At 41.9% G+C, this 15,210-nt stretch overlaps 3 protein-coding genes across 7 annotated transcripts in view; 2 read left to right on the top strand and 1 right to left on the bottom strand.

Moving 5' to 3' along the window:
* Positions 1-2,020, bottom strand: part of khdrbs2 (KH domain containing, RNA binding, signal transduction associated 2) — a 128,484-nt gene extending 126,464 nt beyond the window's left edge. For all 5 annotated transcript variants that reach the window (XR_004630937.1, XR_004630938.1, XR_004630939.1 and 2 more), the window contains exon 1: positions 1,610-2,020. Coding sequence is in view for 1 of the 5 variants with exons in the window: in XM_034681220.1 (XP_034537111.1) it covers positions 1,610-1,700 (91 nt within the window). In the remaining 4 variants the exon portion in view is untranslated. The remainder of the gene's footprint in view (positions 1-1,609) is intronic.
* A 7,215-nt stretch (positions 2,021-9,235) lies between these two features.
* On the top strand, positions 9,236-11,192 carry LOC117811142 (E3 ubiquitin-protein ligase TRIM39-like). The gene has a single exon (XM_034681233.1). The coding sequence runs from the start codon at positions 9,553-9,555 to the stop codon at positions 11,068-11,070; it is 1,518 nt and encodes a 505-aa protein (XP_034537124.1). The 5' UTR covers positions 9,236-9,552; the 3' UTR covers positions 11,071-11,192.
* A 2,428-nt stretch (positions 11,193-13,620) lies between these two features.
* On the top strand, positions 13,621-15,210 carry LOC117811812 (E3 ubiquitin-protein ligase TRIM39-like). Its single transcript, XM_034682287.1, has one exon. The coding sequence runs from the start codon at positions 13,621-13,623 to the stop codon at positions 15,208-15,210; it is 1,590 nt and encodes a 529-aa protein (XP_034538178.1).

Below are 15,210 nucleotides of genomic sequence, written 5' to 3'. Positions count from 1 at the left end.
AACATCTGCAACTCTGACTTTCTTCACAAAAAAGCCTACAACACATGACCTCTACTCCCTCCCTACCTCTGTTTTTTGTATTTTATTTATTTTATTTTTATTTTTATTATGGGGGGGGGCTTTTTGCCTTTATTTCATAGGATAGATGAAGAGAGACAGATAATGTGGGGAGTAGAGACTAGGGGAAGACATACAGGAGATGGTAATGGCCGGGAGTTGAACCAGCAACCTCTGCAACGAGGACTATAACCACTGTATGTGGGGCACTTAGATCGCTCGGCCATCAGCGCACCTATTTTATTTTTATTTGTTGAATTTCATGTGAAGCATGAAAACTAGCAATTATTTTTTATTAATTATCAAGAATCTGAATTATGTGAATGTCTTAGGGAGAGTCCTGTTAATAGCCCAGCTGCAGCAGTTTTAGACATGATGATAACTTTAAAGAAATAATCTATCGTTTACTGATGGTCGTGTTTCTTTTGTAGTTCATAAAGAAGCATCAGTATCAAATTCAGTCTGTTATGAAACCAGATGAAAACTCCTCACTGGAGCTTTAAAGACATAGAGTGAACGACTGGATTACAGTTTTACAGTTTGCTTTGCAGAGACACATTTCCTGTCAAATATGACACATTCTCAGCATGTGAATGAGACTAAAGTCTACCTGCAGTAAGGTCAGGTACTTTATATTCTGCAGGCTTAACTTGATTATGCTGCTCTGTTAGACACACTGTAACATTAAGTCAGAGGAGGGACTTGAACATCTGGCTCAATGGCATGAAGTCCCTTCTGTGACCTTGATGACAGTTATCAGTTAAAGTTAGTGCAGGACGATACAAAGAGGGTTTCTACACCAAAGTTTACTCAGTTAAGTATAATTTTTAACTGATCATTTTTCATATAACAATAGAAGGATCTTGAACTTTCATTTCTTTATGCACTCGTTCAGGTGAATTCCTGTGCTTACTTTGAAGGAATGATAACCCAAAAAAAAGGATGCCAAGTTTGCACAAAATCAAGTCTTGCTGACAGAGTGCAGCTTGGTATGACTAACTACATCAAGATGTTGTTAAGCAGAACAGTAATTTGATTTAATAAACTGTGTTTACAAAAAAAATCCGGATCTGCTTTTTGCTGAATGGACAAAACTGGTTGTAAACTGAACTACAGGATTAACAGCACAACTCAAAAGCAAACAACCAGACTGTTAAACTCATTTTCCTCCATGTTATCCTGAAAAACTGCTCTGTCAACACTTCCAGTGTCGCTGCTTGACCTTGCAGGGCAGTGGGTTAGACACAGGGGTGATCAATCTCAGACTTAATGCACACTTTACTTTGTGTTCTCCCTGCCTCCTTCAATTGATGGTGAAAAAAAGTCAGAAAAGTTGTGCACTGAATCCAGGTAGCAGCTCCCCTCATTAAAAACCACACAGCAAAGTGAATCCATCATCAGTGTCAAGAAAGCACTGACAGTCAAGGGCACATGAGATCACGTTAGATTCCCCCAAAATGAAATTCACTGGTGTTTCCAGTGGAAGAAAACACTGGGATGTCTCCTGTTAAAGATGTGAACAAAGCTAGACTTTGACAAATGCATGACTTACCATCTCCAAGCAGGCGAACAGCGTGCACGAAGGTGGGGTCCAGGGTGTTTTTCTCGGACACCAGTTCAGGTAAGTACTTCTCTGGATGCATTATTGTCACAGCGTGAGACCGCTTCACCGGTCGTGCAGGTGAGACGAGAGGGAATGGAACTGTAATGCCCTCCTCCTCCTTGTTTGGCAGCGTAAACACAACGAGAAGCCCTCCTTTTCAAAAGAAGAAGAAAAAGAAGAAACAAGTCGTCCCAGGTTTCTGAGATGATGCTGGAGATAAGTGGAGGTTGAGTTGTGATTCAGGGGTGTGAGCCCATCTCTGCCGCCACCAGCACCGCTGCCTGCTGCCTCTCCTCGGCACTCCGCCAGACTGTCAGCCTCGGTGGGTCTGCAGACCGCGCTGCTGCTGCTGCTGCTGCTGCTGCTCCCCGCCCCTCAGCTACATTATTGGCCATATTCTGGGACTGGCGCTGCTGGAAAACAAAGACATTGGTGCATACCAATTGGTGCTCGGAGGAAATGGGTTTAAAAAAAAAGTTGAGGTTGCATTAAGACGAGGCTGACAGTGGTTTCTAATATCAGAATATATAATTCAGCTGGATTAGCTTCTGCAAATTGGTCAATATGTGCATGAGAATGATAAGCAGTAAAGGTCTATATAGGCCAACAGTTTCACTTTTAGAGGCAATTATAGCCCATTGCACATATCAAATTCCGAGGCGATATAAAGTGCCTTATAAAACAACACAATGGAAAAATCGAATTAACACAATTGCAATCAAATAAGATGGAGTCTCTCCTGAAACTTGCATTAAGTCCATCAAAGACAATAACGCAGCACAGCAAGTTATCAAACAGTGACGTCTTAGGTCAGTGGCGGAGCAACACAGTTTTGACTTGGGTGGCCAAACTGGTGCACTTACTGTTAAGGGGTGGCCAGGCGTGGAAAGCATTAGGGGCTTACCCCAAATCTAGGAGGGGTAATTTAAAAAAGGTTACATTTTTGTAGATTTCTAAAGTTAAGGGGCTGCACGGTGGTGCAGTGGGTAGTGCTGTTGCCTCACAGCTAGAAGGTTCCTGGTTGGAATCTCTGGTCGGGCAGGTGCCTTTCTGCGTGGAGTTTGCATGTTCTCCCCGTGCATGCGTGGGTTCCCTCCGGGTACTCCGGCTTCCTCCCACAGCTCACCAGGTTGATTGATCACTCTAAATTGCCCATAGGTGTGAGTGTGTGCGTGAATGGTTGTCTGTCTCTCTGTGTTAGCCCTGTGATAGGTTGGCGACCTGTCCAGGGTGTACCCTGCCTTCAGCCCGTAGCCAGCTGGGATAGGCTCCAGCCCCCCATGACCCCCAACGGGATAAGCGGTCAAGATAATGGATGGATGGACATTAAAAATGTAACCCGACAGTGTCAACATTTAAATCTGCTGAACTGAACTACTGTCTCTGCAGGTTGTTGAAACACAACAACACAATAGCTGGTTTCAATTTAAGTAATGCCTCTGACATGGCAAATAGCCAATCATGCTTAAGAATTTCAGGGTTGCCAATGGGGTGGCCAATCAGTTTTCAGAGGTGGCCATGGTCACCCCTGGCCACCCCCTGGCTCCACCACTGCCTTAGGTGTCTTCATGATACACACCAGGTTTGACAGTTGGCTTCACCAACTTCCGGATCGAAGTTTAGGCAAGAGAGGATGACACATAACATTAAAGGGGTCGAGTTCAGAGTAGAACCATTCACAAATGTTACAAGTCTTAACATAGGCTACCTCATGGAAGTTACAATAACCTATTCTGCGTTAAAAGAGCATTTCACGTCAACCACCTGTTGGACAGGGAGAGAATAGATGCTACCATGTGGACCTTTGTCTATTTTCACCCAACACACAACCTTGTGCGTCGGAATGACACACCAAGGGCCAAGACATGACTGAAGACTGAGAAAACTTCACCCTGTTTGGTTCTTACTCAGGAAACTCTCAGCTGACTGCTTCCCTAGGATTTAAGGACTTATTGGGTTTATACTCTACATAAATCAGAATTATTCAACTGATTTTGGTCAGAGATAATCGATTGATTTATAAAGTGAGGGTAACATTCTTGTAAGTCAGTAGTGTCCACACTGCAAGTCCCTATAAGACCATTTTAATGTCTTATTGCACTAAGTCAGGGGATTTACAAAGGCTATCAGCGGAGCTTGCTGTACGGCTTGCTTTGATACGATAACATTTAATTATAGCTAGATCAGTAATGTCATATCATTAAGAGATAGTACCTTATCTCTAAGAGAAACATTTCTCATCCAATTAGTTTCTGGATACAACTCATAGTGTATAGTGGTCTGGCAGTTTCTATTAAAGCTTCCAAAGTTTACAAGAACAGCTTGTATCTCTGGCAAACTGTAGGAAATGTCAGGCCAGCCTAAGGGACAAAAACACAGTGTGTCGCTGTCCAAGGTGCTGAACACTGCCTGCATGGCTGAGGATTCTCTGGATCATGTTGCATGCTGTAGAAAGGGTCCTGTCTGAGCAGCTTCTGATGTTTTTTATCATTAAAACAGGGAGATAAACAAAATTAGCTATTCCCTTTCTTCCTTCTGGGCTCCCTCTTTGTCAAACTGCCTCCTCTTTCCAAGTGCTTCGACCCTACCATTCTGGTGTTTTTGAGGCCTCACAGGTTCCAAAAGTTGATCTGCTCCAGCATCTCTGGTAAACAATTCAAAACATACTTGGCTTTATAAATATTTACCAAATTACTTCTTGGCAACTGCTAAGCTCTGCAAATTCAAGCCCAACTAGAGCCCTTTCTAACTGAATCACAGGGCTTAAGGGAAGAGAGTGGAGAGATATCAATTCATTTGTTTTCTGCTCCTTGTTTGCTGCGGATTTTACTTTGGATAATGAATAAGTATGAGAGATTATCTCTGCTTTGTTTCTTTACTTTGTTTTTGACTGTCTTGTAATCCTATCCCATTATAATGTTGCTTAAACCTCAGTGAGAACATGGTCACAGATAAGGAGGCACCTTCTTTTAAATGTTGAATAATGTATCCTCTTCAAAGGGAAGCAACTATGCAGGCTATACCCATCGATGTGATACGATGTCAAGCATTATTATTTGTAAAAATATGAGCAGAGCTGTGATTCCTGTTATATAAGCATTTTAATAATGAGAAATTTTAACTCCTGCCCTTTTCCCTCAGGGTTGACTTAAGAAAAATGATATCATGCAACCTTCAAGAAGTTTAAATGCCATGTGAATGCTTCATCAGGTAGTTATGGTGAGATGTCAGCATTGAGTGTTTGCATCTTTTATGAAAAGCCTCCGCTGTCCCATAACTTTGATATTGATTTGAATCCTAAAGTTGTTTGGAGCACAGCGGCATGCAGGCTGCTTTATTTACTCACAAATTAGTTTTGAGCTGAAGATGCTGGTGAATGACCAATACTGGCTCCACTTGACCTTTAGAGTTGATTCCAGCAGCACTGATCAGAATCATAAAGAGAGAGAGAGAGAGTGTGTGTGTGTGTGTGTGTGTGTGTGTGTGTGTGTGTGTGTGTGTGTGTGTGTGTGTGTGTGTGTGTGTGTGTGTGTGTGTGTGTGGCAGATTCTGGTCTAAGGTGAAGGGCACTTAATTCATTGTAATTAATTCTCCCTGACAGCTCCACACATAAATTTAAGGCAAATGTTTTTTTATTAGAAATGTTGTCATCATGCAGTAATTGGACAATCTTTTAATCTATTCTTATAAAATATGCTGCAACATCTTAAAGCTCCTGTGAGGAACTGTCTCATGCTGTCGATTTTGGCGCCCCCTGTGGACAAAGTGGCACCTCTTATCTCTTTGCTGATCTTGTCCTTTTCTGCTGAGGTCAGAAAAGACTCACTCTAAGCACGATTATGGATTGATCCGGCCTGAGATAGGGTTTTTGGACCCATCATGCCCTAAAATCGATTGTTTTATCCCATGTAGTATGTCATATTATAGTGAACAACTATCAAGGCAACATCTGGAACACCTCCCAGAAACAGCATGTTTGACAGAAAGTCAAACTTGCAAGACTCTCTGTCCAGACGTTGGCGTGTTTGATTTGTATTCCTGTCTTCTATATTTGTTCCTTCACGTCAGTGACTTTGAGCAATGTCAGCACAGAGCCAGCGCCACGAGTATGATAAAATGGTGAAGCGAAAGAAGAATGATGAAGTTGGTGCTTGAACTATGAGACACAGGAAAAGTTTGTTAAGCTCAGGCTACACTATCCCTGCCTCTGTGATGTATCGTCCAAAGGACTACAGGGACAGACTGAAAACAGAGAAATGTTGGCGAGAGATATCACTTCAACAATCCAGTGAGTAACTGCTGTTAGCATTAGCCTACAGCTAGCATGTCATTCATAAAACACAGCATGAACACTAACTTGTCTTCTGAATCCATTGTTTGTTTGCAGTCTTCTTTCTGGGTTTCGTCTAGCCCTGCCCCTCTTTCTTCCAAGACCATTACATCAGTTGTGGTGATTGGTCGGGCACCACCATGCAGCCTGTTGTGTCTGTTGGTCAAGTCACAGCATGAATTTACAATAGACTAGACTAAGAGACAAAAAGACAGAGTAGTCAGACCTCGGCATTACAGTTGAATACACAGCTCATAGAGAATATATGCTGTGGAAACTTTTTAAAGAGATTTCTGTAAATCATCTCATCTGACATCTACCCCTCACAGCGGTTCATATTGGCATTAAAAATAAAAAATATGGGATTGTTAATCTTGTTGCTTATGGTCTTGTTTGCTTTTGTAGGCCATAAAGAGGCATCACTATTAAATATAGTCTGTTTTATGACCAGTCAAAAACTCATCACAGGGGCTTTAAAGGCTGAACAAAACAACCAAATATGGAAAAATGTACTTCCTGTATGAAATATATTGTGGATATGCTCTAAGCTATTTATTTAAAATCTAGCTGGAGCATTGTGTAATATTTTGTAATAAATAATTATTAATATTTGGACCCATATTTCTGTCATTTGTCATTTATGGTGTTTATGGCATTAAGGTCTATCAAATGAAGTTCAAAGTTAATGTAGGTGCAGGGAGCTTGTGTGGTAGCCTTAGGGTCTTGTGTACAGAAGTGTAGGTTTGATGGACCAGCTCTGCGCACCTGTTTAAATATTGATGAAGCAATAAATCACATTATTCTTGCTGATTGTTCCCCCTGCTTATATTTCAAATGCCAAGCCAACCTAAGAGGAGCCAGTATTGATCAGAACTTCACACTTGCATGTCCTCACCTTTGCTTTTTTTAAATTATAGATTAATGATGAATATCTGTCTCAGAAAAATAAAAAAAACAAGCAACTTTGTTTAAAACTTGGTAGCTCAAACCTATGGCTCAAACACGTGACTCTGTCCATGTCCGCCATATATTTGCATTTCATGCTTACTGAACCTTCACCGATTTTTTCGATCTTTCAATGAATTAATTCAAGGCAGTGATAATGATAATGCTGCTGCTGTTACAGGAACACCTGTTGGTAATGATAGCTAAGGCTTTAAATGTGTTATTTGCATCTGGTAATCCTGTAGTTTAGTCTAAATGGAAAATATAAAAGCAGAATAAAAGAATAAAAACTGGTTTACAACATGACATTATAGGACCAAGACAGAAACACATGGATAAAGAAATGCCTAGTGAATGAACAACAGTAACTGCACAGAGAAAAAGACTTCTACCAGACTGCCACATGTCACCTCGGACAAAGAAAACTCTGATTCGCCTGGTCCCTTCTCTACCAAGACAAAGCCTTTCACAAGTGCTTTCTTTTATTTGATGCACTCTTACAGCTCTCTAGTGGTCAAAGTGCATCATTGCATTCAGTGTCGTACAACCGATATGATGCAGATACAAAGATTTTGAAGGTTGAAGAATAATAATGGTGCAGGTGTATCATAATGTGTTCTGTCTTGAATAAAGAGACTCTACACTCATGTCTATATAGGCAACTAAGACAAGTGTCTCTGAGACTCAAATTGTACAAAAGTGCGTATAAAACATTTGTGGCATGTTCTCTACTGATTGTTCTACTAAGTTGAGTTATATACTGAACTTGTTTCTTAAGTTGTGTTATGATGTGCAGGATATTCCTTCACATAGTTAATACAGGTAGTGATACTCCCTGATTAATTCAAGAGTATTCTGGTTTGTTAAATGCAGCCTTAAAACTCTGTTATTTTAGGTTGCATTGTAGGGATCTTTCATGTGTTAATGTGACTTTTGATAATACATGTCATCACTTTTTAACTTGTTTATACTTAATTTCAATCTAATAATCACCCTTTTAGAGTAAATATGTCTGTTAAGTAATGATGTTTGAATTTTGAAATAAAAATAAATGATCTGTTTTTTCTCTGCTTACTTTACAGCAAGTTTTTTTCGTGTCCAATACTTGTTTGCTTTTTGTAACCAGTCATTCTGTAAGAGATGGGCTGATTCACTTATTCACTTGATTTGTTAATCCTATGACTCAGAGCAGGGAGGGATCTAGGTGTAATTAATAAGTTGCTGCTATCTGTCCTGACAGATTGTTTAAGCTAAGCATTTTAACTTTTATCTCTGATCATCACTATCACTAAAGACAAACCTTGTCGGTCTTTCATGTAAACCTACTTACTTAAGTTTTACTAATCAATCAATAACATGACTAACAATCTTACTCCTTCAGTTTTCTTATCACTTTTCACATAAATGCAAGCTGTTGATAAGGACGTGTACATTAAGGGCAACTTTTCTTCTCTAAGCAATGTAATTGCTCGGTCAATTGATAAACAGTGTCCTCTGTTGGACCCCTGTAAGCCCCGCCCCCATCAAGCGAGAAACGGAAATCAGAAAAGGGTTTCAAACTTGGCTTTCAAAATAAAACTGGAAAAAAAATTACAAAACTCATCAGACAGACATTAACACAGAATAAGAATCATATTGTACATTTTATACTTAGAGAAAAACAAGGAAGCTTGAAGTTAGTTTGTATGGCATCACAGCTCAAGCCTGCGGAGTGTTACTCATTGCCCTTCTGGGATCAATACATTTCTTTGAATTTTATTTAACTACACTTTTATCATCTATAGTGTAAATTCAAAGGCCTAAGAATTGTGCAAGTCATCCATGTTTGCTTATTTTTTCCTAGTTGGCCTAAAATGCTCATCAGCAAGGATGCAGACACACAGCTCTCACTATGGTTATGAACTGCTCTAAGCAGCAGTAGCCCATATTCCAGCCTGAGGGCCCCTAAAGGCCCCATAGCCCCCACAGGACTGGCTGAGAAAACAAACCTCAGCAACTTTTTAGCCCCCTAAAGGAGCTCATTTTCCTCTTTCTTTGGGTGTGAAATTCAGTAAGAATCAGTGTCTGCCTGAAATTGATAAGTGGTATGTTTAAAAAAAAGTAACGAAACAAATATGTGTAGACTCAGTAAAATAGTCACTTATAGACACTTGTCTTTATGCATTAAAGTATTTAACATTCCATGTAAACAGTTAAATTTTAACACCTAGCACTGACTCATGGCCTTATCTGTCCTCTCTGCACTTTGGACCAGAAATGACCCAACAAAAATCCGCCCTGTATATGACCCAATACACGACGTACCAGGAAACAGTTGGTCTATCTCTCCGAGGACACACAAACACATCGACACACGCAAGAACAGTTCAGTATTACTGGAAATAATAACAGAAACAACATCTACAGAGAGAGGACGGCTTCAGGAAGGAATACTGGGAATACTGGAATACTGCCACTTCTACCATTGACTGACTGCAGACTGTACAGCGCTTTAGAAAACACACAAGTCAAAGTGAAAGTAAGTTACAGTAAACTCTGTGGAAGAGGAAGTGGAGCCTCGCCCCCTGACCTGTTTGCGCTGTCTGCCTGTCGTGACTTTTGCTTCACTCAGAAGAAAATGGCTAATTGTTCAGAGGAGGATCTGTGCTGTTCTGTCTGCCATGACATCTTCAAACATCCTGTTCTCCTGTCATGTAGCCACAGCTTCTGTAAAGCCTGTCTGCAGAGCTGGTGGACAGAGAAAAAGACCAAAGAGTGTCCAGTCTGTAAGAGAACTTCAAAGTATGAACCTCCTTGTAACTTGGTGTTGAAGAACCTGTGTGAGGCCTTCTTGCTGCAGAGAGATCAGACGGCTTCATCAGACTCTGAGGCTCTCTGCAGTCTGCACTCTGAGAAACTCAGACTGTTCTGTCTGGATCATCAGCAGCCAGTGTGTCTCGTCTGCAGAGACTCTAAAAAACACACCAACCACAAATTCAGACCCATCGATGAAGCAGCTCAAGATCTCAGGGGCCAGCTCCAGGAATCCCTGAGACCCATAGAGAAGAAGCTGCAGCGCTTTAAAGAAGTCAAACAAGACTGGGATGAAACAGGAAAGCACATCAAGGTCCAGACTGCAGACACAGAGAGGAAGATTAAGGAGCAGTTTAAGAAGCTTCACCAGTTTCTACAAGAGGAAGAGGAGGCCAGAATCTCTGCACTGAGAAAGGAAGAGGAGCACAAGAGTAAGAGGATGAAGAAGGAGATGGAGGTTGTCAGCAGAGAGATAGCAGATCTTTCAGACACAGTCAGAGCCACAGAGGACGAGCTGAGAGCTGCAGACGTCTCATTCCTGAAAAACTACAAGGCTGCAGTGGAAAGAGTCCAGCAGCGCCCCCTACTGAAGGATCCACAGCTGCCCTCTGGAGCTCTGATCGATGTGGCCAAACACCTGGGCAACCTGAGCTTCAACATCTGGAACAAGATGAAGGACATGGTCTCCTTCAGTCCTGTGATTCTGGACCCAAACACTGCTGGTTCAGACCTCATCCTGTCTGAAGATCTGACCTGTGTGAGAGAAGAAGAGGAGAGCCAGAAGCTTCCTGATAATCCAGAGAGGTTTGGTGAATTGTGCTCTGTCCTGGGCTCTGAAGGCTTCAACTCAGGGACTCACAGCTGGGACGTCGATGTTAGATGGAACAGAAGATGGAGAGTGGGTGTGTTTAAGGAGTCTGCAGACAGGAAGAGAAACATTAACTCTGGATTATGGAGAGTAACGTTTAATGATGATAAATACAGAGCATACACCCCATCAGGTGAGTGTGTTCGTCTGTCAGTGAGAGGGCGTCCTCAGAGGATCAGAGTTCATCTGGACTGGGACGGAGGAAAGCTGTCATTCTCTGATCCTGACACCAACAAACACATAAACACCTTCACACACACCTTCACTCGCAAGATGTTTCCTTACATCTGGTGTGGTGATTCACGTCCTCTGAAGATATCACCAGTGAAGGTCTCTGCATCAGTGAAACAAAAGAGCACAGATGATGATGATGACGAAGATGTAGATGATGACGACGACGGTGTAAGCTACAAAAGCGACGACGGTGTAAGCTACAAAAGCTACGACAGCGAGGATGAGGACGAGGACGACTAGGAGGACGAGGACAAAGATGTCGAAGATGACGACGAAGATGACGACTGCAACGACAGCGATGATGATGTGGTGACCAGACTGAGGTCGAGGATGATGAGGAAGATGAGGAAGTTGTTGAAATAACTGCTCTCTTGTTGTTCTGGTCTTTACATAAACGCTCATTTAGCTCCCCTTACAGGATCATCCTCCAATCTTTTTTGTAACACGGACTGGTTTCATGTGAGACATGTTTTCACAGACTGGTGGCGGTGGTGAGGGGGGTTAACAGGATCTTTTTTTTTTTTCTGTGCGGCCCTGTACCAAATGATCCACGGCCCGATGGTTGAAGACCCCTGGCATACAGGATCAAAAGATAAAACTGGTCACAGTTTCAGTCACAGAAGTGTATTTCTCTCTCTCTCTTTTTTTGTAATCAGATTCTCAGATATTTTATTTCAGGAGCTGAAGTTTGGTTTGAAGTTTTCATTTCTTTATCTGAAAGTGTAAAAATACACTTTAACATCTATCTTTAATCATTTGCTTTGCTCTTACTCAATACAGTAGAGAACACAGTGTTCATAAATTAATCCGAAGGCATGAGTGTGTTTGGGAAATGCAGTTTTATTGGTTTTGTTGTTGTATCATGTGTACAAGAGGATGATTCATTTCAGCAGGATTCTTAAAAACAACAATAGCTGGGGATGAATTTAAATAATCTGAAAGTGCATCTGTAGAGAGAAGAAGAGCACTTGTGAAACAATGGCTATTTTACAATATAATGTGAACTATAACTACGACAAGGGTCTCTGAGACCCAAATTAAGTATGTACAAAACGTGTGTCACATATTCTCACCTGATTTTTCAAAGTTGTATCCTGATCTTTGTTTCTTAAGTTGTTTTGTGATATTCCTTCACACAGTTAATGCAGGTAGTGATACTCCCTGATCAATTCAAGAGTATTCTGGTTGTTTAAATGTCAGCCTAAAACTCATTTAAGATGCATTGTAGGGATCATTTATATGTTATGATGACTTTTGATGACATTTGTAATCATTTTTGACATTTCAATACATTATTTCAAACTAAAATTCATCCTTTTAGAGTACACATGTCTGTTAAGTGTATACTGATGTTCATACTTAACTAAAAAAATAAATGATCTGTTATTTCACTGCTTTCTTTACAGCAAGTTTTTTTTCGTGTCCAATACTTTTTTGCTTTTTGTAACCAGTCATTCTGTAAGAGATGGGCTGATGCACTTATTCACTTGCTTTGTTAATCCTATGACTCAGAGCAGGGAGGGATCTGGGTGTAATTAATGGGTTGCTGCTTCCTGTCCTGACATAATGTTTAAGCAATCCAGAAAGGGTTTCAAACTTGGCTTTCAAAATAAGACTAGAAAAGCAATACAAAACTCATCCAACAGATGTTAACCATAGTCTGTTAATTTGTTAACACAGAGTGTGATGCATACTGTGCATTTTATACTTAGAGAAAATCATCAGTAGGGCTTTACTGGCCCCAAGGAAGCTTTAAGTTGGTTTGTATGGCATCACAGCTCAGGCCTGGGGAGTGTTACTCATTGTTCTTCTGGGATCAATAAAGTTCTCTGAATTTCAATTAACTACACTTTTATCATCTATAGTGTATATTAAAAAGCTAAAGAATTTTGTGAGATATCCATGTTTGCTTTTTGTTTTTTTGTTCACTGAAGATAATCTATTTTATTGTTTGTTCCAAAAAGAGAGAATGGTAGTGCAGGTGTGAGTACTTACCTATGAGGCCTACAAGGCGGATTGGGCCTTTGAAACCAGAAGAAATGTATTTTCTGAAGCCTGAACCACTCCATATTTTTAGTGAAATGAAAGAGAAGTGATACAAAAAAGGATTAAGAATTTGGTACGTAAAGGCCCGTTATGGCTTACCAAGCATGTCCAAGCAACTTGTAGAAGCTTATCAAGGCTGTGGAGGTTAAGGCTTCATGTGCGGTGGTTAATTTTCGTTTGGTCTCTGTTTTCAAGAGCCACGTGTCCATATTATTCAATCAGCTAGGATACAGACACACAGCTCTCACTATGGAAATGAACTTCTCAAAGCAGCGGTAGCTGATATTCCACCTGTAGCCCCCACAGCACTGACTGAGAAAACAAACCTCAGCACTTTATTTCAGCTTCATCTGTATCCTCTCTGCATTTGAAACCAGTAATGACCCAACAAAGCTCCACCCTGTATAAGAATCAATGCAGACGTACCAGGAAATAGTTGGTTTATCTCTTCGAGGACACACACACACATCGACACAGGCAAGAACAGATCATTTTTACTGGAATTGATAAAAGAGACGACATCCAGAGAGAGAGGACAGCTTCAGGAAAGAGTACTCGGAATACTGGAATACTGGAATACTGGAATACTGCCTCTTCAACCATTGACTGACTGCAGACTGTACAGCACTTTAGAAAACACACAAGTCAAAGTGAAAGTAAGTTACAGTAAACTCTTACCTGTGTGACCTGTTTGACCTGTTTGCGCTGTCTGCCTGTTGTGACTTTTGCTTCACTCAGAAGAAAATGGCTTCTTGTTTAGAGGAGGATCTGTGCTGTTCTGTCTGCCATGACATCTTCAAACATCCTGTTCTCCTGTCATGTAGCCACAGCTTCTGTAAAGCCTGTCTGCAGAGCTGGTGGACAGAGAAAAAGACCAAAGAGTGTCCATTCTGTAAGATAACTTCTAAGTATGAACCTCCTTGTAACTTGGTGTTGAAGAACCTGTGTGAGGCCTTCTTACTGCAGAGAGATCAGACGGCTTCATCGGACTCTGAGGCTCTCTGCAGTCTGCACTCTGAGAAACTCAGACTGTTCTGTCTGGATCATCAGCAGCCAGTGTGTCTCGTCTGCAGAGACTCTAAAAAACACACCAACCACAAATTCAGACCCATCGATGAAGCAGCTCAAGATCTCAGGGGCCAGCTCCAGAAATCCCTGAGACCCATAGAGAAGAAGCTGCAGCGCTTTAAAGAAGTCAAACAAGACTGGGATGAAACAGGAAAGCACATCAAGGTCCAGACTGCAGACACAGAGAGGAAGATTAAGGAGCAGTTTAAGAAGCTTCACCAGTTTCTACAAGAGGAAGAGGAGGCCAGAATCTCTGCACTGAGAAAGGAAGAGGAGCACAAGAGTAAGAGGATGCAGAAGAAGATGGAGGTTGTCAGCAGAGAGATATCAGCTCTTTCAGACACAGTCAGAGCCACAGAGGACGAGCTGAGAGCTGCAGACGTCTCATTCCTGAAAAACTACAAGGCTGCAGTGGAAAGAGTCCAGCAGCGCCCCCTACTGAAGGATCCACAGCTGCCCTCTGGAGCTCTGATCGATGTGGCCAAACACCTGGGCAACCTGAGCTTCAACATCTGGAACAAGATGAAGGACATGGTCTCCTTCAGTCCTGTGATTCTGGACCCAAACACTGCTGGTTCAAACCTCATCCTGTCTGAAGATCTGACCTGCGTGGGACGAGGAGAGGAGAGACAGAAGCTTCCTGATAATCCAGAGAGGCTTGTTGGCTTTAGCTCTGTCCTGGGCTCTGAGGGCTTCAACTCAGGGACTCACAGCTGGGACGTCGAGGTCGGAAGGAACAGAAGATGGGAAGTGGGTGTGTTTAAGGAGTCTGCAGACAGGAAGGGAAACTTTAACCCTGGATTATGGAGCATTGAGTTTAAGGATGATAAATACAGAGCATACACCCCGTCAGGTGAGGGTGTTCATCTGTCAGTGAGAGGACGTCCTCAGAGGATCAGAGTTAATCTGGACTGGGATGGAGGAAAGCTGTCATTCTCTGATCCTGAAACCAACGCAAACATATACACCTTCACACACACCTTCACTTGCAAGATGTTTCCACTCATCTGCTGTAAAGAGTCACATCCTCTGAAGATGTTACCAGTGAAGGTCTCTGCATCAGTGAAACAAGAGAGCACAGATGATGATGATGCTGACGACGGCGACGTAGACGACGACAGGGGTGACTTCTACGACAGCGACGACAGGGGTGACTTCTACGACAGCGACGACAGGGGTGACTTCTACGACAGCGACGACAGGGGTGACTTCTACGATAGCGACGACAGGGGTGACTTCTACGACAGCGACGAGGGACAGCAGTGA

The sequence above is a fragment of the Notolabrus celidotus genome, chromosome 4, assembly GCF_009762535.1.
Source record: "Notolabrus celidotus isolate fNotCel1 chromosome 4, fNotCel1.pri, whole genome shotgun sequence".
Taxonomy (NCBI): Eukaryota; Metazoa; Chordata; class Actinopteri; order Labriformes; family Labridae; genus Notolabrus; species Notolabrus celidotus.
Note: the sequence above shows the minus strand (reverse complement) of the source record. Positions and strands in the feature narration are given on the sequence as shown.